We start from the raw sequence: 23,830 nt of genomic DNA, 5'->3' as shown, positions 1-23,830 counted from the left end.
TTATTATTATTACTGGACCCCTGGTGGCACAGTGGTTAAAGAGCTCGACTGCTAACTGAAAGGTCGGCAGTTCAAAACCACCAGCTGCTCCAGAGAAGAAAGATGTGGCAGTCTATTTCTGTAGAGATTTACAACCTTGGAAACCCTATGGAGTCGCTAGGAGTCAGAATCAACTTGACGGCAGTTTGGTTTTTTGGTTTATTATTAGCAGTCCAGGTAAGGAAAGGCAATTGAAATACAGATGCTATCACAGGATATTTCTTTCCCCCTGAGGCAATGTTGTGATTCTTTCTTAGCAGGCGATGAGGTTCTTTGCATTGGGACTTCTTTTTTGCTTTTCCTTCTAACCAGCATTCCTCTAGAAAGATCACTGCACTGAGATAGAGGCTGTTTTAACACTAAAGCAAAGAAGGCAAGCAGTGGTCAAAAGCAGGCTTCAAGGAAGACCCTGGAATTCAGCTGAGCCCAATAAAAAATGCCTCAGTCAGAGTTTCTGACCTGTCTTTGCTCCTTAAGCAGCAAGAACCAGCATTGGAACTTAGCAGGCTTTACAATTCTACCCATTGCTTCCCTGCAATGCAGCCTGGAACAATCATAAAAGCTCCTTAAACCAGAGGTCTTGTGTTTTAAACATGATCAGGGGCTTAGTGGCATTAGCTGAGATGCCAATTCCAGGAACAAGCCAAGCAGTAAGAGCCACTGGAAGGCTAGGACTGGCTAAACCAGTCAGTTCATGAGAAGATGAAAAGCAAACTGGTGGCAGCAGCCAGGCCTCCCCACCATCCCAGGAATTGGGTTTTGAGGCAATACAAATAATATTATCTCCAACAAAGTGATGTTATTACAAGGCAATTCCAACAGTATATCTTGTGGATATGATTAGTACACAGTGGTAGAAAGAGTTAGGACATCTTCATAATATAGGATTTTGTCAATTTCACAAAACAGAAAACAAGCGTGAAAGTATTATATAAACTAGTGAGAGCTAAACAAATATAAGGAATTATAATTTGTCCATGGAATCTGCCATTTTTCTTTCTAAAACATGGAGGGGGAAAAAACTGATCAGGTTAAAATGTATTACTTTTTCTGTTAGACCACTGATAGCTGCAAGTAATAGTAAACCCAACTCAAAATGGCTTAAACAATAAAGAACTTTATTTTGTCACATAATTCAAAGTCCAGAGGTAAGGTGGATTCAGCAGCTTCATACCGTGTTCACTTCCCCGACTCCCTTCCACAGTGTCTCAGCTCCATCCTGAGGCCAGCTGTGCTCATGGATTTACGCTGGCTACAAAGAGCAAAGAGCACCTCACCGTCTCCTGTCCACTCCAGTGGCAGGGTGCGACAGAAGCAAGAAGGGAGGCCTCACTGTCAACATCAGGGAATAAAAGTCCTTGCCTTCAGCCTGACTCAGTTAACTTAGGGCGCACGCCCACTCTGCACCAAAAATAATTCCCAGAGTAGAGGGAATACTATGACTGGCTTAGCCCAGTGGTGCGCAATTATGCCTGTCCAGAATCACCTGGGGAGTAAAACACACACATACACACATACAACTAATTGTCAGGCCTTATCCCAGAACAATTAAATTAATTACTGGGGGGTAGGACCTGGACCTAAGTATTTTTAAGCTCTTGAGGAGATTCTAATGTACAGTCAGGGCTGAAAACCACGTAATCAGGACCCCACTCTAGAGTTTGGGATGGGACAGTTCCCTGTGACATACATAGCAAATCAAGGGGCACAGGTGATAGATGCAAGGTAGGCAACCAACTAAGCCTTCCTCAGCCACCTGTTTAAATACATATCTGCCACATCTCACCTGGTGAGATGGTCCACAGAAAGATAAATACATATGGGCTGTATGTCCCTTTAACTAAAATTTTAAAAGTGCTCAACCTTACTCGTAAGAGAGCCACTAATTAAAACTATATCATAATACTAGTTCTGAACTTATCAGACTGGTGAAAGTCCCAAATTCTGACAACACACTCTTGGCTAGGCTTTGAGTATAAAAGCACTTTCGTGCATTACTAGTGGTGGGAGTGTAAACTCGTACAAACTCTTGTGGAAGGGAATTCGGGAATACTTTAGGAATTACAAATGCACTTACCCTTTAGCCCAACAATTCCACTTTTAGGGATCTCTCCTACACATACACCTACCCAAGCATGAAATGACAAATATAAGGTTATTCTTGCAGCATTGTTAGTAATAGTTAAAGACTGGAAACACTCCGAGTGTCCAGCAATAGGGACTGGTTGAAAAACCAATGGTACTTCTACATAGTGGCATACTATGCAGTCATAAAATAAAAGAAGGAAGATATTTATATTCCGATATGAAGAGATTCTGAGGATACATTAAGTGGGGAAACAAAAACAGAAGTTACAGAACAGTATACATTGTAGGTGACCCTATGTGAATCAGAGTAGAACTGTGCTCCACAGGGTTTTCAATGTCTCATTTTTCAGAAGTACATTACCAGGCCTTTCCTCTGGGTGAACTTGAACCTCCAATCTTTCAGTTAGCAGCCAAACACGCCATTTGCACCACCCAGAGACTCCAATGGTGGTTATACAGGGTTTTCATTCTGTGATCATTCATCAAGCTGTACACTTAAAATCTGTGTCCCTTTCTGTATGTATATCACACTTGAATTTTTTTGAGATCAATTTAAAAAACATATACAAGTATACTCATTGGGAAAGGAACCCCAGGACAACACTAGATAAAAAGTCCTAGGATTCATAAAGAGAGAAGAAATCACTTATTGAGAACTCTCTTCTATTCCTTGTAAGTGGATTAAAAAAAAAAAAATCCACCTTCTTATTTAATCCATGTAATATAATTCTTATCAAACAAGGTTTTTACTTTTTTTTTTTTTAAATTGAGGGCCTATTTACTCAGCAGTGTGCTGAGATAATAGAAAATGAGGTGAATTCTGCCTTCAAAAGCTTACAGTTTACCTGGGGACCCAACTCACATAAAACCATTAGGAAATAACCTCAAGACAGTACACGATTAAGTTTTTGTTTGTGTGGCAGAGGCCTTATAAGAGTAGAATTTACAGAAAATTAATGAGGACCAGAAATGTTAAATATGATTTCAAGAAGGAGAAGGGACTCAAGCAGGTGATAGGACTCAAGAGTTTTGAAGGATGGGTGGATTTTGAATACCAAGGCAGAAATGAACAAGGCAACGGGTCAGGGAACTACACAAGAATAAGCACAAAGAAGGTCTTAAGGGAGTGCTTCCTTTTACTGAAGCCAATCTTCTAAGTAGCAATTTTAATCTTTTCCCCCCCTAGACTCAGATAATATGACTGACATAGTCCTATGGGTATAATTCCCAGCTCAATATTGTTAACTCATGCCTTTCCCTCCCACTCAAAAATGCATCTATTTGCAACAAACTTCACAACACACCAGTGTATACCACAGAGATCTGAAGCACACCGATAAAAAATAATTTCATGTTGTCTCCAATTTCTACTACTTTCTTTGATGGGATGTTTCATTTAAATAAGGAGAAAAGTCTTTTTGGTTAAATCATCTTTGATCATTCTTCTTTACCTACCCCACAGCTAAAATTCTGTTTTCTTCTATATTATAAGCATGTTTCTTAAAACGGGCAGTAAGGTTTCACCAAAGATAAGAAGACCATATAAAGGTATTAGACTATGGGAAACAACAGGGTGCCGAAAAGAAGTACATGCACACAATTTTGCATTTTCACAGTTCACGTGCCACAACCCAATCCCTAACAAAAATGGACGGCTATAACCTTTCGAAACAATCTCTTTAAAAAGTTGACCGAAATAACTTTAATGCCTACAAGACTCATAGTTGCCCTTTCTCCCACCTCCTAATGCATATGGATGCTCAGTATAACTTAACAGTGATGGGAATTACATGGTTGATCGATCAAGTTCCTGTTACTACCTTGAATAAAGCTTGGAGAACTGTACAGTACTGTTGAACTGACAGCAAACCAGTTCTTAAAATTGTTTTTCAGTTAAGCTCATAATAAAACAGTGGATACAAACAAATTAAATAAGCAATACCTTGCAGGATATAGATGGACTAACTTACAATTAGAAAGTATAGAAATAATTTGTTTTTTAAAAAAGTTTTGATTTTTTTTAAACATTAACTAGAAAGACATTACAAAACTTAAAATTGAAATCATTTTGTATTTAAGACATTCACCGCCAAGAAAGAGGGAAAATTTGTGTGCAAAATTTTCTTTTTTAAATTTGTCACTTCTTAACTTGGTGGAAAGACATAATAATCCACAGAGAAACAGGATTTGAAACTTAAAGATGAGCTATAATAATTCTCATGCAAAATTTGAATGTCATCCCCCTACCCAAAAAAGAAAAGATTCAAACCAATCCTATATAAAAATGTAAAGTCTTAACTTCATAAGCTACTAGATGTTACTGTAGGTATATGAAAAATGCATAGATGGAGACTTCTCCCTTGGCAATCTCATCCATTTGCACAGCTTTAAATACCATCTAACCTGATGACTCCTAATTTCTCTCTCTAGCCTAGGCTGCTTCCCTGAATTCAAGCTTGTAGATCCAAGTATCTATACAATATCTTCACTTAGGTGCCTAATAGGTATCTCAAAGGTAGCATGCCCAAAAAGAAGCTCCTGATTTTCATCTCCTCCCCACCCTCCGCCCCCCCAAAAAAACCCTCCACTCCCCTACTCTACATTTTCAAAGGCAATTCCATCTTCCAGTTATTCAGTCCAAACACGTTTAAGTCACCCTTGACATCTCTCACATCCCACATCCAATCCAAGAGCAAAGCCAGTCAGCTTTGCCTTTAAATATTTACAGAATCTGATCCCTTCACCACTGCTACCACCATGGTCCAACCGATCATCGTTCTTATCTAGATTGCTACAATGAACCCCTAAGTGGACTCCCTGTTTCATTCCTTGCTCTCCTTCAGCACACAGCAGCCAGATTTTATTCAAAACAAAACTCAGACCTGTTACTCCTCTCGCAAAACCTTCCAAATGCTTCCCACACCACACAAGTAAAAGTCAAAATCCTTGAATCGGCCAACAAGGCCACGCTATTCTCCAGCCATTCCCCCCACCCGCCCCATTTTATCTCCTACAACTAACTCCCTTTTGCTTTACGTTCCTTGAACATGCTAAGCAAGCTCTGACTCAGGAACTTTGCACCCTAATCCTCTCTGCCTGAAACGCTTTTACCTCATGTTTCCACACAGCTTGCTGCTTCACTAGTTTTCACTAAGACTGCATGATCCTCACTAGTTAAAACATAAATAATTCAATTTTAAAGTTTGAATTTGGGGAGCACCATAAAGTAACACATTACCATATCTGCCTGTCTAAAATCAATGCTAAACCGTAACTAATGTTTCAGGTCTTTATTCAAACGCAACGTTCTCAGTGGGGGCATTCTCTAGCCTAACTAAAATTACACTCCCCCCTCCATGAGTCAGTATCAACTCAAGGGTAACTAACAACCAACATTCCCTACCCTCTAAGTTATTTTTCTCCTTAGTGCTTACTACCATTCAACATACTCTATATTTTATTTAGCTTATTTATGGTCTACTCCCACTAGAATATATGTTCTCGAAGGGTAGGGATATTTTTTTGTTCACTAATCTATCACCAAGACTACCTGGCACACAGTGTATGCTCAATAAATATTTGTTGAAGAATGAAGGAAACACTAAGGCTTAACTAATGAATACTTTCAATCTTGTTTTATCAACTCTCCTAAATGTGAATTTTTTTGGTCAAGGCACTGAAATTTGAAAGGGACATATGGTGCATGAAATAACATCACGGTTTCCATTTTTCCTGGGCATATGACCAGCCCTTTTGACCTTCAATGATCGTGGCAAAAAGATGCCATCTGCCCACTCCTTTCAGATTAACTACTGCCACACCACCACCACCAACAACAACAAAACAAAACAAAACAATATTATTCTTGACTTCCAAATTCAACACTGTATGCCTCTGGTTGCAAGTTTTTGAATCCCACCTACATGGATGGATATTAATCAACTCTACTGGAGCCCCTGGTGGCGTAGTGCTTAAGAGCTACAGCTGCTAACCAAAAGGTCGGCAGTTTGAATACACCAGGTGCTCCTTGGAAACCCTATGGGGCAGTTCTACTCTGTCCTATAGGGTTGCTATGAGTTGGAATCGACCTGACGGCAACAGGTTTTTTTTTTCTTTTGGTACTGGAGCCCTGGTGGCTTAGTGGTTAAGAGCTTAGCTGCTAACCAAAAGGTCAGCAGTGAGTCGGAATTGACTGGACGGCAACAGGTTATCAACTACTCTAACCAACTCTAAACAGCCTATGAAAGATAAATGAGTAATTTGTAACACAAAATAAGACCGTATTCCCCTAGAAAAAGAATACCCAGATTCCAAAGGAACTGAACTCTAATAAAACATGACTTAGGCAAATTCTTTAAATAAAAAGGTGTTTCAAAGAAGTGACTACTTGATGAGGCTCCCATCGATTCGTTTTTTAAATCTTCATATATTTTGTATTATGAAAATAATACCCGTTTGTTGTAAAAAGAAACCTGGAACATCACAAATGCAAAGAAAGTGAAAGTCTTCTCCTAGCCCACCTAAATCCCAATTCCCTAGAGATAACAACTATTTAGATCTGAATCCTTCCATACTTTTTTCTACACGTATACAAATAAATATATATTTTTTGTATTACACAAATAAGATCATACCGTACATACTTACCCCCAAATTGGTTTTCTCTGCTTACCACAGTACTGACATCTTTTGGTGTTAGTACCTTATAGTATGCCTGCAATAAATATCCTTCTGATGCCTTTTTGATAGACTTTCTATAGTAACTGTTCTCAAGCTTTTTGATCTCAAGACCTTTTTACACACTTAAAAATCACTGAGGGCCTCAAAGAGCTTTCCTTTATGTAGATTATTGCTATCAATATTCACCATGTTAAGAAATTAAAACTGAAATTTAAAAAAATATTTATTCATTTAAAAATAAAAATAATATCTTAATGGAAAACTGATTTTTTTTTTTAAGTAGGCCTTTCAGATAATCTTAGATATTCTTCTTTGATGCTACACCAAAACCTGATAAGTGGTAGTTTCTTAAGGTTGGTTACGATATAGAATCTGAAATCTTATCAATGAACTTTTTGTTTTGTTTCATTAAAATCCATTGGTCTATCCTGAACTTTGCATAAATCTTTTACTGGTGTGTGATTTTAAATACCAAGCGTTGGTCATTTATAAAATATTGGTTCACTGAGGTGCGTAGGTTTTCCAAATGATAACTATAAAACCAAACCCATTGTCGTCTAGTCAGTTCCAACTCACACCGACCCTTCAGTACCGAGTAGAACTGCCCCACCAGGTTTCCAAGGCTGTAAATCTTTTCAGAAGCAAACTGCCACATCTTTCTCCTGGAAGCGGCTGGTGCGTTGGAACGGCCAACCTTTCGGTTAGCAGCTCAGCACTTTACCCACTGAGTCACCAGAGCTCCTTACATTTCATTATAAGGAATCAAAATATCACATTTGTAAATATTACCACCTATCTCCATATCACAGTGGCAAATTAAGTTTTACAAAATTCTAATTTTCACTCGAATTTTATCACTGCCAACAAATACTATCAGTTGTTTTCTTTGAAGGGACGGTCTCCGTCATGTATTTTTGAGAAAATGTCTGCCAAATACTCAAGTGTGAATAACCGTGGTTTGTCTGTCAGTCAGTTTCAAGCAAAAATGCAGACAGTTCAGCCTGCAACTCAGTCACCCAAGTGCTTTTCTTTCTTAGTATAACCACCATACTTTAGTACACGGTAATACTTTACGCATACTTTCCATTTTATCCCACAGAATACTAAAAAGACGTACTCAAGGGTCAAGATTTAATAAAATTAATAATTTTTACTGCTTCATCAAATACATTCTTAAGTGAAATTGGCTTATTGTTGTTGTCTTTGTTTTCTTTTAAACTGTGAGTAACCGGCATGAAGAATACAATGGCTACTAGTACAGTTAAGTGCCCCTGCCTTGATTCATGCTAAGGCACCTGCATTAGTTTTGCACCATTAGTGTGGATGTCAACACAGTGAAAGAGGCAAATACACTGGAGTATTGTATTAATATGAAAAGAGTTTAACCTCTAGATCCCCTGAAGGGGCATCAGGGACACCTCAGCGCTACGCTGTTCTATACTTGGTTAGTTTCCTAGATGTGAGATTACTGGGTCACTGGTGTGTGCATTTTAAATTCTGATAAATTCTGCCAAAGCTCTCCAAAATGTCTGTACCAATTTTCACTACTTACGATTGCATGACCATAATTAATTAAAACGTGAAAAATTCCAATTTTAAATCCTGAATTTAGGAAGCACCATAAGGTGATGCATTACCCTATTTGCCTGTCTAAAACCAATGCTAAAATACAACTAATGTTTTAAGGCAAAGTAAAATCCAGCTACCCAGATTTATTTAGATGAGGTGAATATTTTTCTGTAAAAAAGTAAAACTTTACCTGTCAACTGCAAGTTCCCTGAACAGAAGCCTTTGTTTACTTGCATCAGCCATTGTTAAAAGGTATTTGTGACTGAATTTCAAAGTATGTGTGTGTCACTTGCACATATCTTGTATTTGCTTACAGGGTTGGTAGGCTCAACTGATATTTTCATATAAAATACACAATATGAAAACAGCAGGCTGCAACAGTACAAACAGGATCCTAATTAATTAGTTCATGGCTGGCTTCTGTTACAGACATCAGTTTAAGTTGACCCTTAGCTTTAATTTCACACAGAATTACTGGAAGTGAACAGTGTAATTTGTACTGTCAGCACTCAAATACCAATTATGTTCATAAAAATGTCAAATACAACCTTTTTTGCTCAAAATGTCATTCTCAACAGAGAGGGAGGAGGATGAAGGCTCATTCTATGGGGAAAGGATTACTCCTCCTGTTAAGGTAAAATAACTAGAAGCTATGTATCCTCAATTCACAAGGAATGCTGCTTCCCCACTCGATTTTCCCCATATAGCTCCAAAGTATTTTCAAGTCCTACTTATGATTGAAAAGGTCAAGGGTATTAGTGTCAACTAGGATCTGTGGTTCTTAAACCTTTTGGGGAGCACAAACCACTTTGAGAATGTGATAAAAGTTCTCTGTAGATAAATGTGTACACACCCTAGAAGTGTGTATGCACCTCAGGTGAAGAGCCCATGCCCTAGATTAGAGCAGAATCATAAAACTATGGATCCTAAGAAATCACCTAAGTCCAACCCTCTCAGGAAACTGAGGCGCTGAAACCATAAAATGGCTTGTCCAAGGTAAACAGTAAGTTAGAAGCAGAATCAGGCAAGACATGAGCAATTGAAGGAGATTTTGAATAAAGCCATACAGAGTCATAAAGTAACTGTTTCTTATTAGTTCATCCAGAAACTAAGAGATACTACAGTAACAAGCTTTAAGCACACTGGAATGAACTGGCACAAACACTGTCCAAAGTCCCTTGATGACTTAAGCTGAATACATAAGGAAAAACATAACTTCAGAAATCTTGAAAAGCACTCACCATGTTCCACAAATACATTGCAGTGTGGACCCCCATGCCTAGATGATTCCTTCTTCCCTGCTCCTTTGATAAAGTGCAGGGCAGGCAAACTTGGCCTTCGTTGGTCCCCAAGAACTTTTCCAGGCTGCTGCCCCATAAAGTAATGATAGGCACCCAGAAAAGGGTTCAAGATCTTCCAGAACAGTCAGTAAGCTTAAAAGGAAAATGGCATATATGTGGGATTTCACATTCACCGCATCTCCACAAGTCAGTAATAGAGGTTAATCAGAAAACGGCATCTTCCAAAACAAGAGTGAAGCAGTTTTTAGATTGACTCGTGTAAACAGCAGTTCCAATTATTTTCGCAGTTAATCTGTTTGAAGTAATGTAATTGTAATGTTACCCAAAAGTTTGATTTTAAGTATCTAACTGGCTGAATATCAATGTCTTTCTTTTCAAGAGGAAAAACTTAAACAGAAATATTCACAGGGAATGCTGTCAAGGGTCAATACAAAAGTCATTTGAACCCCCATATAAAGGAAATGTTGCTCTTCTTTAGACGCTCCTCCAGAACTTTTCCTGTGGAAGTCACCCACCCCCTATCTTAGTTTCTTCATCTTCCAACAAATTTCCTGCCGAACTGGCTGCTGCTCCCGCTTCTCTACCCTTCTCTCCGGAAAAGGACACAGATCCTCCAGATTTCAGCGAGAGCTTGCCTTCCACTCTGTCGAGAAGAAATGCATTGCCAGCAACTTTTAAGTTCGCTTTTTAAAAGGCCTGTGAAACCAGTCCAGACTTTTCCTTTGCATTAAAGTTTTTGGCTGGGCTGAGACTGAGGGGGCCGTAGGTGACATTGGAAGTCAGGGCATTAGAGGCTCGCAGGAGCAACTGGGGGGAGAGGAGAGGCCACTTGACAGCAGGGAGGGAATTTGAATGGGGGGGCTCCACGGCCAAACTTGGGACCGGGAATGGGAGCAAGAGGCGGCTCGGGAGTAAGGAGGCTGCCGGGGCGATGCTACTCCACGCCTCCGGAAACAGGGTGTTCCAGGTCTGGGGGGAGCAGAGACCACCCCCAGTACCCCAGAAGCCCGGATGGGGCTGTATGGGACGAAGTACCCTCGTGGCCCCAAAGTCGGAAGCCTGGTGTAGGGGGGAGGAGGCCCGGCCGCCTCAGCTGCCCCGAGCCTAGGGGGCTCAACCCGAGACACCCCCTCCCCCGGTCCCGGACGTAGCCACCGCCGCCGCCGCCAGGCAGTCACATTCCCCGAGATCCGCCGCGGGACCCTGCCTCCCCTAGCCGAGAGGGGCTGTGGACAACGGAGGGGCTCCTCAGCTGCAGGACCCAGGAACCGGCTCCGGCTCCAGCGCTGCTCAGGGAAACACATCGACCCCCGTGGCCGCCATGATGGATGATGAGCCGCTCCACAACGAGGCCAGGCTCCGCCCCTGTCCCCGCCCCCTAGGAAGACCGAAGCGCGCCTCGCAGAGACCGGGATGCCCCCGAAGCCGCTTTTGAGGGCAAGCCGTCGCCTTTTCCGGCTCTGACCTCACTGCCTGAGAGAACCCGGACCGACACGACCGCTTAAATGTGATTTTTCTGAGTGCAAGGTGAGTAGTTAGGAAGCACCCGCCTCCTTTGTACTGCCATTGGTTCCCGAGTATCCGGGTCAGGCCTCTCTCCTCCATCCCATTAGCCAGAGGGCAGTGGGGCCAGAGCTCCCAGCCAACCGCTTTCGGTGCATCCCGCAGGGCAGGCCGGGAGTTGTGGTTCCGCGGAGCCCGCTCATGTCGGCGCGCACCCGGCACTTCTTGCCCTTTGCTCTCAACTCCTGAGCTTCGGTCCCGCCTTCCTGGGAGACCGTGGACTAGCTGGCCTCGCGAAGGGCTGGCCGATGTCTCCCCTTCGCGAGTAGTAAAACCGTAGAAGAGCCAAAGTAAGGTGAAAACTGCGGATTGGGTTTTCCCCGAACCGGAGTTGGATTACTTCCTTGAGCCTTTTTAGGGGAGAAAATTGGGCTCGCTTCTGGAAACCAAGGCTATTTGGTTTCCCTTTCCCCCCAAATCTCCACCTTTTCCCAAGAAGCATAAATATTAGAGCTAGTGAAGAAAGACACAGCTGGAAAGCATCTCGTGTATTGCTAACGAATTTAGTTGTTGGTTCTCCGGGAATCACGAGGCTCACTCATTGAACAGCACTTGTTAAAGCACCTCTTCAACGCTTTACCAGGCGCAATCACAGATGTTCGAGCTAGAATGAAACTTTAAGATCAAACAACCTCGTTTCACAGGTGAACTCGTATTCACATACAAACATCCTCCATGGGAGCTGAGAAAATGCCTAGATCGTTGGGTTTAGCAAGACTGCAGGGCTAGTAAATGATCCAAACACACCGAACACACCTGTCATAACCCATCTTCCACAACCGAAAAGGGCCCTGGTCCCCTATTTTTTATCTTCCATGTCTCCTCAAGGCGCTGCACCTGGTTAGGATATACTCATTTCTAAGGAGATCTACTCATCGCAGCGCTTATTCTACACCCGGCACTGTTACTAAGCACTTTTCATCAACTGCATTCTCACTTAATACTCATCACAGCGCAATGAGGCGTGTAACATTACTCCCCATTATACAGATGTTTCTTCCCACTTTACCATTCAATATCAAATAACTGTTGACATAATACTGAACAATAGATTTTTCAGAAGTTTCTGATATTAGGCCGAAACCACAGCCCCAACATACGCGTTGTACATTCAGCTGCTATATGTAGGTGACACGTTAGCCCAACAAATGAGTTACGTATTTTAGAAATATTTTTGCTGGAATGGAAATAGTGCTACGATTGTATAGGTACTACCTTCAAGAGGAAATGACTCACTTGGAGGTGAAGCATATGAAAATGTGTGCCTAGATTTGTAACTGTAATGTACAAACTCAATGTTAATCGGTTTAGCTTTGCTCACAGTCACAGAATAAACTATCTGGTTGATGTCTAGTGTAGCAACTTGAGTCGTTCTTCAGATTTTAACACCTTGGTCCCCTTTATTTGTTCATTATCCTGATTACTCCCCCCCCCCCAATTTTTCTTTTTGGAAAATTTGTTTTGATTACTATTCATGCTTTACTCATTTCCTCCAAATCTGCATACGTCCTCATCCTCTAGGTTAGCTTAAAATTGGGCAATCAAATCAGACCTCCTTCTAATACATTCTCCTTGAACAATTTATTCACCATTCATTGAACAAGCATTTCTTGAGCACATATGATGTGCCAAGCACTGTTCTAGGTGCTGGGATACAGCAGTGGGGGGAAAAACTGTACTTGTCCTCATGGAGCATACATGGGGGAGGGACAGCAAATACATAAAATAAATAACAATCCAAAGTATCAGTCTCAATTTCTGGATCTACAACCTTTCACAATCAGTCCAACCCACACTCTAAAGAAGGGTTTTATCATACCTCTCTAGACCTTAAATATATTTTATTCACAATTGCTAATGGGCTTAAGTCACTTTAATTCTCTGAATCTATTTCTTCATCTATGAATAGGGGTCATATCTGCTTACTTTACAAGGTTAACAGGAGGATCAACTTAGATCTTGTTTGATTTTCCACAGTAAAAGACCGAGATTATGCTTCATGATAGGCAGTATAAAGAACACGTGCACGTCACCTAAAGGCTTATTTTCCCTAATCTTCATTTTCCATTGCTTGTTAGTTTAGGTGAGCCCCAAGGCCAGGCTGTAATATTTTTCTCTAGAGAGGCACTGAATTTTTTTACTTCCTCTATAACACTATAGAATGATACTTTTGAGGACTGAAAATTGGATCCAGAGCCCAGCAAATGCCCGTCAAAAGCAAATAAATGTTACCAAATGTTGACTAAATCCCTTTAAGCTCATGGCCTTTTCATTAAAAGTGATTCAGTTGAGTCTAATTTTGTTCTCATTTTTATAAAGCAAAGCAACCCACCAGGTTGCTAAAGGAATTCAGTACCAGTGTAAAATTTTCAGCTTTTCAGTTTTTTTTCACTTACTGGAATTATACTTAACAAGGGTGCCCTCTAGTGGGCCATAGAAAATAGATAATCACCAAAAGGTGCTTTCAAACCTATTATTTCCCCTTAGTAGGCAATCACCATTCAGCACTGAATAAGCAGCATAGATCTGAAACCTTGGGAAAGACCAAGTGATAAGGATAAATTTTCAATGAGCTTATTGTATGGGCACTAATCAAAACCAAACCTGGGACTCAGACACCCACTCTCCCGTTCCCTTCTCTCAAGAGGCTTAAGGCCTGGAAATTTCTCTCAAAAATACAACAAATGAGGAAATCTAAAGTTAAAGCATAATCTATAGAACCTTGATGGGTCTGCAAACTCATCAAAACAGGTGATACAAGTTGGGGTAGAAAAAAAGTGACATAAGTTGTCCACTGAATAATGTTATAAAGAAAAAAAAATACTATTTAATGAAATAGAGCCAATCTGTACTTCACACCTTTCAAGTGCAGTGTTCAAAATTACTACCATTGAAACTGGAGCTGTCAGAAGGAATTTATATCCACTAAGTCCTCCTTCTATTATACTCAGCTCCCAATTATTACACAGAACACAAGAAATCAATGGTGTTACCACCACCTTTGTAATGTAAAAAAGTAGTTTACCACATATTTGAAATAAACAGCACTTTAAAACAGTGCCTTTAAAAAATGTTTCCCAACAACTAAATCAGTACCGTTTTTACAGTCATCAGAAAAGCAATGCAATCTTAGCATTCCTCAGTGAGAACATCAACACCTTGCTTTTATCTTTTAACCCCAAATTCAAAAATTAATGCATTACTTCAACTATAGGATGAAAACAGCTTTTCTTTTTCTATCTCCATTTTTCTTACTTTTTCTTCATGTTTATCAGAACACCCAAAGGTACATGGACCCAGAACATTCATTCTCTCTGTTGCTAATAATTCAGCTTCTTACAAATTGCCCCTGAAAGGCAGGACAGAGCTTAAGGCAGCCTGGGGTGGACATATTTTCAGCCATCACTAGAAAAAACATTCAATGGGAAATAAGATTCAAAATGGCTTGGTTAACTTTATTCTTCCATTCGACTGCTAGATTAACTTTACCAACTGTGTTCTTCAAGTACAACTGGAATGCTGTACTTGCACTTTAGAGGGGGAATAGAAGACGAAGACAATTTGGGGGTCAGAGATGCCATGTTTTTTATAAGGGCAATTTCATGGGGTATTGTGCGTTTCAAATGATGGTGAGTGAAGTCAAAGGATCCTCCATATTATTGCAGGACGGAAGTCCATTTGGCTGGAACACTGCACACTTTGAAAGACCTGAATCTACCCCTAGTGCTGGGACTCGGCCTACCAGAGGGGCCAGAGGCACTGTTCACCTCTCCACCCAGGCATTTGTCTGAGAAGGAGGAAACAGGGTGTCTGGGCTGGAGGCAGCCCACAGCCATCGATGCAGATGAAGTAAGGAGTTTCTTGGTTCTTCACTGAACCACACATGGGGATCATCAATCTGATTCTTCCCTTTCCAGAACAGTGCCAGCCAGGTACATACAGTCTGGTCCTTCAGATGCCTCTCCTTATCCTTCCTGTTCTAACAGCCTCTGGCGCGTTTCCATCACAATTTCTTCCATTATCTCTGGCTTTAAGATATCTTTGATCTGAAAAAGAAATGAAAAAGGCATTTGTCCAGAAAAGGAACCAACCATAAGCAGATTACCAAGCCAATCCAAACTTAAAAACCAAACATGGTTAATATAAACCTTCTGTATTTTGCCTTTATCAGAGGCTAAGTGTTGCAAGATATGATCTGCTAGAATCAGGTTAATAAATCAGCAAGATTCTGTGGGATATAGCTGACAGGAACAAAGACATTACTCTAACATTCATTATATTTGGGATGGGTAAGATGAAGTCCAAAGGGTTGCTGTCATAAACTAATCCCATCTGGCATGTCCATCTCCCTAAATCCTTAGATTGATACTGTTCTTGTTGTGTGCCATTGAGTCGATTCTGACTCATAGCATAGTCATTCCAACCCTATATGACAAAGCAGAACTGCCCCATAGTCTCCTAAGCTGTAATCTTTACAAGAGCAGATCACCAGGTTTTTTCTCCCAGGGAGTGGCTGGTGGGTTTGAACCATCAACCTTTTGGTAGCAGCCAAGGGCTTCACCATTACCCCACAAGACACTGAGAATATTTTAAATATCTAGAGGAAGATCTACTAGACACTCATTAAGGCTGTCCTCCAGACCAATTCATACTGATGGACATGGTAAGGGTATTTGGGAAGATGTGCTTTCTGTCACTGTGGAAACACTGGGGCTGATGGATGAACACCAAACACCTGCTCACCGATCAGCAAAGAGGAGGGAAGCCCTGGGTAGAGTACCTGATGTGGAAGGGACGCTTCATAGCAGTACAGGATACTGGTATCATACAGCATCATCCTCTGAGTTACCATTGAGACAATGCAGTTCCGAAGCCGGGATATCACCTCTCGATCAGCAAGAGATACAGGCTACAAAGTGGATGCAAAGAGTACCAGGAAGGAAAGGGAAATAACAACAGTGACTCACTCAAAATAAGTTGAGTGGTCACCATAAATCACAGAAAAGAAACCATTTATGACTCAGAAAGTATCACTCTGGACTCCAAACCAAACAAATCACGAATGGCTAACTCCAAGGGAGATTAAAAAGGGTAGTTTCTTCCAAGGCTTTTCAGCTATTACCATGCAACTTTGCCATCTCCGCCAACAGTCCCCAATTTCAACTCTTCCAAAAAGAGAAGGCAATACAGTGTTCATGAGGACACCTCTGTGTGTTCAAACTCACACTACAGCAGTGATATAGTTTAAAAACACACCAAAGATCAAGTGCTGCTCCATCCCACCTACATTAGCAGCAGGGTTTACTTACTTCCAGGTTTGCAGTGAAGCCCCCTGCCTCCTCTTCTTTGTGCTCGGGTGTTGGGTAGATCCAGATGAAGCCATTGTTACCCAGAATCACTGAGGCACCACATGGCAAGTCATGGAAGTGAGTTTTCTGCCGTTTTACCAGGGAGGGGGAAACCTGGACCAAAACACCCTGGCCTAGCTAAAAGAGAAAGATACATTGTAAGTTACTGTAGGATGATCAGTGAGAAGAATGGAAAGCAGATTACATAGTAAGCATTTCCACAAAGAAAAATTCTGGATTCATAGTTCTATACATTCCAATAGAAGATAATTTTTAATACTCTTTTCTGTCGTTTTCCTTTGCAGTCATCATTACATCTAATCCAGGGCTGGTGAGCTGGCTTTTAGAAGTTGGAGCCAATGAGGACTTGGGTTCGAGCTTCCTGTGGGCCAAGGAGCACTGTTCTGTTCCATGACCCTGGTTCATATCCTTAACCCCAGCCAGCTATAATGCACGTGAGATGGGTGCCACTGGGCGGTACCCTGGTCCAGGAAGGGCAGCACACACAGGGCAGCTGTCTGTCTCCTGTTTCAAGGACTTGAATGTTGTTGGCTGTAGCCATGCCACTAAGGGAGTTCCATCCAGAAAATGAAGCTTCACCCAGGTAAAGCCAAGAGAGTAATAAATAATTTATTTTAGAAGTATGCTATCTTAAAAAAAATAATAAACAGCCTCAATAATGTAACCTCATACAAGAAAAACAGTGAGATTTCATTTAGGCACTCAAGTGCCAAATCAATCTTTCCTAGAAATAATATCCATTTGATTGATCAGATGTTTCTGTAAGGACCGAGACTGCCCTGTTTCATCAGGCTGTGATCTCCCTTCGTTCCAAGAACTGCCTTTCAGCCCTGGCCCTGATGCAAACCTCCAGTGCTCCTTGGGAGGAGCAAAGTGAGCACAGCCTCCCAACACATGGTGACAGGGGGCTCTTCGTCTGCCCCCCAACAATCTCCTCAGTAGGAAAGGGATGAAAGTTGTCATCTTTTACAGTGCTAGTGACCCATGACCATGTCAATCCTGACCTTCCTTCCTCTAAATTCTGGGAACACTGACACAGTGAGATGCCAACCTTGAATGCTTAACTTTGCAGGTTCTTTGGGTCAGAATTTCACAAGGGTTTCAGGGATTCAGAAATGGACTTGAAGTCTTGGTTAACAAACAGGAACAGCAAGAGCCCAACTTACTTTTCCATATTTTAGGCTCCTCGTGTGAAGAGAAACAGCTCCATCAGAGAACACTGCCTGGACCTCAGCCTGGCCAGGGTGATGAAGGAAAAAACAGCAGCTTTGGCTGCCTGCTCTCATGTCACCTCCCTCCCCCACATCCCTGGCCCCAACATATCCATCCTTTCCATCTCTAAGAGTCCCACTGGGCTGACTTAGAGCTGGAATGACCCAGAGGACATCACTGTGACCTGACCTCTCCTCTCTGGTTGTCATAAATTTCTTGATACGAAAAACACCTTTTCTACTTCCTGGAATAAAAGTTAAACCATCATTAAGAAAACTTGAGTTAAGCCTATGCATGGCCACCGTAAGTTACAATATCGAAAAAAATGACTTAGCAGCAGGTCTGAACAAGAGCTGGAGGTCAGCCTGAGTGAAGGAGACAGAAAATGGCTGTGGCACAGTCCTTGACACTTGATCTGGGACTCAGACACCTGCCAGGACTACATGTTTCTCCCATCAGAGATATACAATTTCAGCCACATTTCCCAGGTCCATATAAAAGCAGAAGCTGCTGAGTGCAAGGTACAGGATACACTGATAAGGTCCCCTTCCTGCAAGAAACCTCTCATTGCAAGCTCATCTTCTGCAGATCTTCTCCTCTGAAATACACAAAGAAATGACATTATTTAAGTCAGATTCTGTCCCTCTCTTCTCTTTCACTTCCTCTTGAGATCTCTGAAGCCAACCACAATATTCAAACACCAAGAACTATGGCAAAAGTAGATAATCTGTGCCACTCAAGGCAACAAAAGTGATAACCACTACTTCCCCGCTTACAGACTTCTCCTTCCTCTCTGGTCCCTCCTCTGAATAACATTCAAATGCCTTACCTGATATTCAAAACCCTCCCAATCTAGGACAGCCTACTATTCCACACTAACCTTCCATGACAGCCCTCCATGCTCCAGCAGGACCAGACTACTTCTTACTTCACTGTATCTTTGCTCACACATTTCCCTTTATCTCAGAATCCCTGAACTCATCATTTAAATTCTATCCATCCTTCAAGGATCAACTCTATGATCTCCTCTCACTGAAATTAATTCATCCTTTTGTACAACTACACACTTGCATTTATTCTTTTACTGCCAGGTATTTGGCTTCATTCTCTCACATCCCCTGCTAGTCTGTAAGTGCTTTAAGGAATCAATTGTGTCTCCTTTGTCTTGGCATTCTCCACAGAACCTAGCACAATAAGCCTCTGTAAATATATGCTGGACTGAAGATAAAGGTGAATCATGGTATCTTACAAAAAACTTCAGTTATTGCAATTGTCTAGAATAACCAAGTGTCACTCAATTAACAAAAAAATAACCTAAAAACAACTTTTCAAGGCACACCATCATTGTGCAAAGTTGATATACCCAGAAAAGGAAAATTGTTAGCACCAAGTGTCTGGGACCTCTCTTCTCAACTCTCTTTTGGGATCCCACTCTATAGACATTCCTGATATCACCACACACTGACTGCAGCCTATGTTGAGAGAACTGGACCAGGTGAAAGACCTACATTTATATCCAGGCAGCAAATGTCACTGCAGACAAATAGGAGTAACAGAAGTAACCTCAGTATAAAGCAAAGTTCTCTGGTGGAGCAGAGGGCCTCACAGCTCACCCTAGCAAGCTGTACAGTACCAGGACTTTACTGGAGACCCTTACCAGCTCTCCTCCAGGAAGGTTCATGGATGAGAGAAGCAAGACTGAATCCAGCCTGGAGTTGGTCTCCACCTTCCATCTCTTCTGTTGAACCTACAAAGAAATTCCACACCTGGATACGTACTTCAGGGGCAAATGCTCACATTTTAAGTAACTGATAATCCCAAACATAACAAACCAAACGTTTACGTCAAAAGTCACACAACAGCCCCGTAAAACCAGATGACACTAACGAGGTACAGTAGTCCAGTGACAAGGGCCAGAAGGCAGAAGGGGACAAGGAAGCTGGTGATAGGGAACCAAGGCTGAGTAAGGATATTGTTGATGTGCTGTGAGATTGTTAACCATTGTCATAGGGCAACATTTGTAGTAACTGTTAAATGAGAAACTATTTGTTCTGTAAGCCTTCATCTTAAGTGAGAATAACAGCACAATTGGAAGAGCGTAGTCGATGTCACTGAACTGTGCATGTAGATATTTTTGAAATGGTGTATCTTTGGCTATGTGTATTTTCACCAAAAAAAAAAAAAAGGTTGAGAAGTTAGAGGGTTGACATGTTGTGGGGTTGTTAACCAATGTCATAAAACAATATGTGTACTACTGTTTCATGAGAAACTATTTGTTCTGTAAGCCTTCACCTGAAGTACAATAAAAAAAAAAATTTAAAAACTCCAAAAAAAAAAAAAAAAAGTCACACAACAGCCAAATGGAATGAATGCCTCATTAATGTAACTACACACAGAATGACTATCCCATTCATTAAATCACCAGCTTGCCTTTCAAAAATCAATCTGATATCAATTTTACCTCTGTGATTCTCCCCACTACAATGTCTCCTACTTCACCATTATATCTGAAAGATAAAGCAAAAGGTCATCAGTGAAAAGACTGTCTTACATGGCCAAGCACCATTTGAGATTTCAGTTAAACTGGATGATGGCCTTGATTAGGAACATTTAGCAAACTCACCTAACTAGGCTGTTCAGACTCATTTTCAGAAATCGATAACTTCAAACATTCCTACATGGATAAAATCTCCATTAACTATTCTTAAACAAACCACTTATTGCAAGTAGTTTATTAAGCCTGAAATCCCTATTTTGTTAGATTAATGCAGAGCATGGAATATTTTCCTGTGGGCTCTTCACCAGCCACAGGAAGAAAAAGGAGATTCTGAGACAAGACGCCACTCAAACAGGCACTGATGCCAGTCAAATGGGCCCACTCACTCACTGCCTTTCCCACCCACTGGCTGCCCTGTCTCAGGCCCCTTTGCTCTGATTCTAATGTGAAGTGTTCCAATACTGAAGGTCAGTCCCTGGGCTTCTTCTCTTTTCAGTTCGCACTCATCTCTTGGTGAGCTCATTCAATCTAATGGCTTTAAATACCACTGACGACTACTCCACACATTCCAGATTCTATCCAGCTAACTACCCAACATCTCCATTTAGATGACTAACAGGCATTTTCAAAAGTAACAAGCCCGAAACTTAGCTTGCCAGCAATCCCTTCTTCTCCTCTTCCCATCTCAGTAAATGATGACTTCATCCCCCCAGATGCTCAAGCCAAAAACCCTGGAGAGGCATCCTTGATTCCTCTCTGTCTCTCATGCTCCATGATCAGTCCAGTAGCAAATCCTGCCAGCTCTACCTTCAAAATATATGCAGAATAAAATCACTACTCCCCATTTCCACTGCTACTACCTCATTCTAAGCTACTATCACTTCAGATGAGTTTATCTTCCTAAATCTGCCCTGGTCCCCCTTCAATTTCCTCACAGCCTCCAGAGTGATTTTATTAAAACATAAGTCAGGTCATGTCCCTCCTCTGCTCTACCCACTCCAGTGTCATTCCAGATTATACAAAGTAGAAGCCAAAATGCTTACAATGGCCTACAAGGCAAGCCAGACTGTCCTACCACCTCAGCTCTCTCTGCCTATATATGCTCCTACTCTCCCCCTCACTCACACTGTTCCAACTCCACTGGCTTCCTTCCTGGGGCTAACCTTTACTTAGCCCTTCTAGGTACTAGGCTCTGTGCTAAGTATTTTACATGAATTCATCATTTCACTAAATTCTAACAAAAATTCTACAAGGTAGCTTGTGCTTTTATCCTCATTTTGCAGAGGAAGTAACCAAGGCTTGGAAAGGTTAAGTAATGGGGGAAAAACTTTGAAGCTGCACTTATCTATACAATATTTCCTATAGTCATGTTCAAAATCACAGACCCACAGAGTGATAGGGCAGTTGGAAGGAGGGAGACAGAAGAGACTTGGTCATGCAATATGTTGTCTCAAGCAAGAGAATACACACCTTTTGTCCTCACCTGGTTTTCAAAGCTTTCACACAAATCAACTTGTTTACTCTCTCCACAGAGCCAGCCACAGATGCTATGAGCTTTTCTTCCCCCATATACGTTCCATGGCCCCTGTTGCAAGATACAAAGAATACGAGGGTAACACTTGAGGTTCTCCCCTTAAGGATAATGTGTTCCTCAAACCTAACAGGCTCCTTCTGCCTTAAAGCCTGGCTTTTGTACTGGCTACTCTATGGGCCTGCAACACTGCTTCTCCAGAGAGCTACATGGACATCTCCCTCATCTTCAAGTCTGCTCAAATGTCACTTTCGCCATCAGACCTACCCAATTTAAAATAGTAATCCACTCTGCTGCGGGCACCACGATATTCCCAACCCCATTCCAACAACCCTGCTCGACTTTTTGTTTTTTTCATTGCACTTATCACCAAACATTAACTGTCTCTCCCTGTTAGAATTTAAACTCCGCCAGGACAGAGATTTTCATTTTGTTCACTGTTGTACCCCAACTGCACATAATATAAATATGTGTTCAATGCAAGAACGCAAGAATGAATTTTAAGATTTCCTAGGATTCAATAATCTCAAACTGGGCAAAAAGGCAATGTTGTAAATGCTGTACTCCTCATATATGTACATGTGTCTCCCCCACCCCCTGCAAAAAAAAAACAACCCTACAATACCACTAAAATGCTAATAGTGTTTAAGGTGGGATTGTGGTGGGTTTTGTTTCTCTTTTTCACATTATAATCACATTTAATCCTCACTACTCTACCAGATAGTTACTGTCATCATCACTATTTTACAGATGAGGAAACACTTTCCAGGAGGTTAATACAGCTAATAATAAGTGATGGCAGCAGGACTGGAATCAGAACTGTTTGACTCAAGAGCCTGCCCTCTTATCTACAACAAACTACACTGCCTTTAGGTCATGTTTTGATGCATGTAACACAATATATTTGTCTGCCCTAAACCCAAACAATTACTGACTCCAAAACCCAGCTCCGGGTCCCAAGATGACGCTGAGGGAGATGGAGGCCAAATCAGAAACGCCCACCGTTTATCTGAAAACTGGAAAGAGGCACCTGTTCCAGACTCTCCCCAGTTTTCCAGGTCTCCAACGAGGAAGGCTTAGAGATCTGGGCCAAAGGCAGAGGACCCAAGAGGCAAGGCCACCTGAGGCAGAAGAGGACGGCATCAGGGGGCGAGACAAACGCAAACACACAAGATGCAGGCAGTGAAAAGTCCGAGTCCTCGGAAACCCGGGGACTGTGATGCTCTGGAGATTTGCCCTGAATCCCGGAGGGGCTTAGACGCGAGAGGCCCGGGTTTCAGGCTAGTAGGCCACGTGCAGAGCCCTGCAGTCGCTCACTGGAGTCCTGAGTCCCCCAAGTCCGCACATACCGCATGAAGCCCGTGTCTGTAGTGATCGTGTCCCCCGGCACCACCAGGTGTTTTTTAGTCTCGCGACCCAGGCTCTCGCTAAACGGTTTGCGAGCAACTGGAAGTCTCATCTCCATCGCCATCTTGGCGCCAATGACTTGCGCAGACGCAACCATGCCCGGAGCCACGATTTCCGGCCCCGCTATTCCAGGCCGACGCTCGCAGGGGCGGAGCAGGGCAGGGCCTCTGAGAAACCGCCAATGGGAGGTCACGGGCTGGCGGCCATGTTGACTAGTGGCAACCATTAGGTTAACTTGAAGGGAAAGAGGAGCCGAGTTGCCATGTTTACTATTGGCAAGGCCGCATCTGTGGAATAGTGTAATAAACTCTCACGTTGTATGACGCGTGGCTTTTAACTAAAACTGTCTCATATCCACCATCCCACTTACTGTTTACCAGGATTAGAGATATTTGAGAAATAGACCTCTGAGTTTCCTGCCAACTCTAAGCCACTAAGAGTCTGATTCTTTTTTTGTATGAGAGAGGATCGAGAGGTAAGATCTAAAGAAAAATACTACAGTATTGTACAAAAAGAAGAGCCTCTTTCCACACTGTCCCTAGTAGCTTATTTTAGATTACAGCCGCCCGGTAGG

The 23,830-nt window shown here is 41.9% G+C and overlaps 2 protein-coding genes across 3 annotated transcripts in view; both read right to left on the bottom strand.

Annotated features, from left to right (window-relative positions):
- ABL1 (ABL proto-oncogene 1, non-receptor tyrosine kinase) overlaps positions 1 to 10,491 on the bottom strand; it is a 163,642-nt gene extending 153,151 nt beyond the window's left edge. Inside the window, exon 1 of the mRNA XM_004375763.2 lies at positions 9,618 to 10,491. Coding sequence (XP_004375820.1) covers positions 9,618 to 9,753 — 136 coding nt within the window. The 5' untranslated portion in view covers positions 9,754 to 10,491. The remainder of the gene's footprint in view (positions 1 to 9,617) is intronic.
- Positions 10,492 to 12,002: 1,511 nt separating this feature from the next.
- Positions 12,003 to 23,581, bottom strand: EXOSC2 (exosome component 2). 2 transcript variants are annotated; one of them, XM_004375762.3, is made up of 9 exons: positions 23,199 to 23,559; positions 21,802 to 21,903; positions 20,283 to 20,328; positions 19,479 to 19,568; positions 18,354 to 18,419; positions 17,776 to 17,844; positions 16,550 to 16,726; positions 16,021 to 16,149; positions 12,003 to 15,286 (listed from the first exon to the last, which is right to left on the bottom strand). In XM_004375762.3, exons 1-9 carry the CDS (start codon positions 23,480 to 23,482, stop codon positions 15,206 to 15,208), a joined length of 1,044 nt encoding a protein of 347 aa, XP_004375819.2. In that variant the 5' UTR covers positions 23,483 to 23,559; the 3' UTR covers positions 12,003 to 15,205. The 2 variants fall into 2 exon arrangements, with proteins under 2 accessions (XP_004375819.2, XP_023586584.1); XM_023730816.1 differs by lacking the exon at positions 12,003 to 15,286 and having other exon boundaries at positions 15,295 to 16,149; positions 23,199 to 23,581.
- Between the last annotated feature and the right edge of the window lie 249 nt (positions 23,582 to 23,830).

This window comes from Trichechus manatus, unplaced genomic scaffold, assembly GCF_000243295.1.
Source record: "Trichechus manatus latirostris isolate Lorelei unplaced genomic scaffold, TriManLat1.0 scaffold00038, whole genome shotgun sequence".
Classification (NCBI taxonomy): Eukaryota; Metazoa; Chordata; class Mammalia; order Sirenia; family Trichechidae; genus Trichechus; species Trichechus manatus.
The sequence above is the reverse complement of the archived record's forward strand: the minus strand, read 5'-3'. Positions and strand labels throughout refer to the sequence as shown.

What these genes read in the sequence shown, in the direction of transcription:
- EXOSC2 (XM_023730816.1), bottom strand. Translation starts at nt 23,482, where the DNA reads ATGGTTGCCACTAGTCAACATGGCCGCCAGCCCGTGACCTCCCATTGG. An exon ending in TAGTGGGGAGAATCACAGAG is followed by an intron (nt 19,569 to 20,282) that starts GTAAAATTGATA and finishes ATTTCTTTGTAG; the next exon opens with GTTCAACAGAAGAGATGGAA. An exon ending in AGGAAGGGGACCTTATCAGT is followed by an intron (nt 17,845 to 18,353) that starts GTATCCTGTACC and finishes CACCCTGGCCAG; the next exon opens with GCTGAGGTCCAGGCAGTGTT.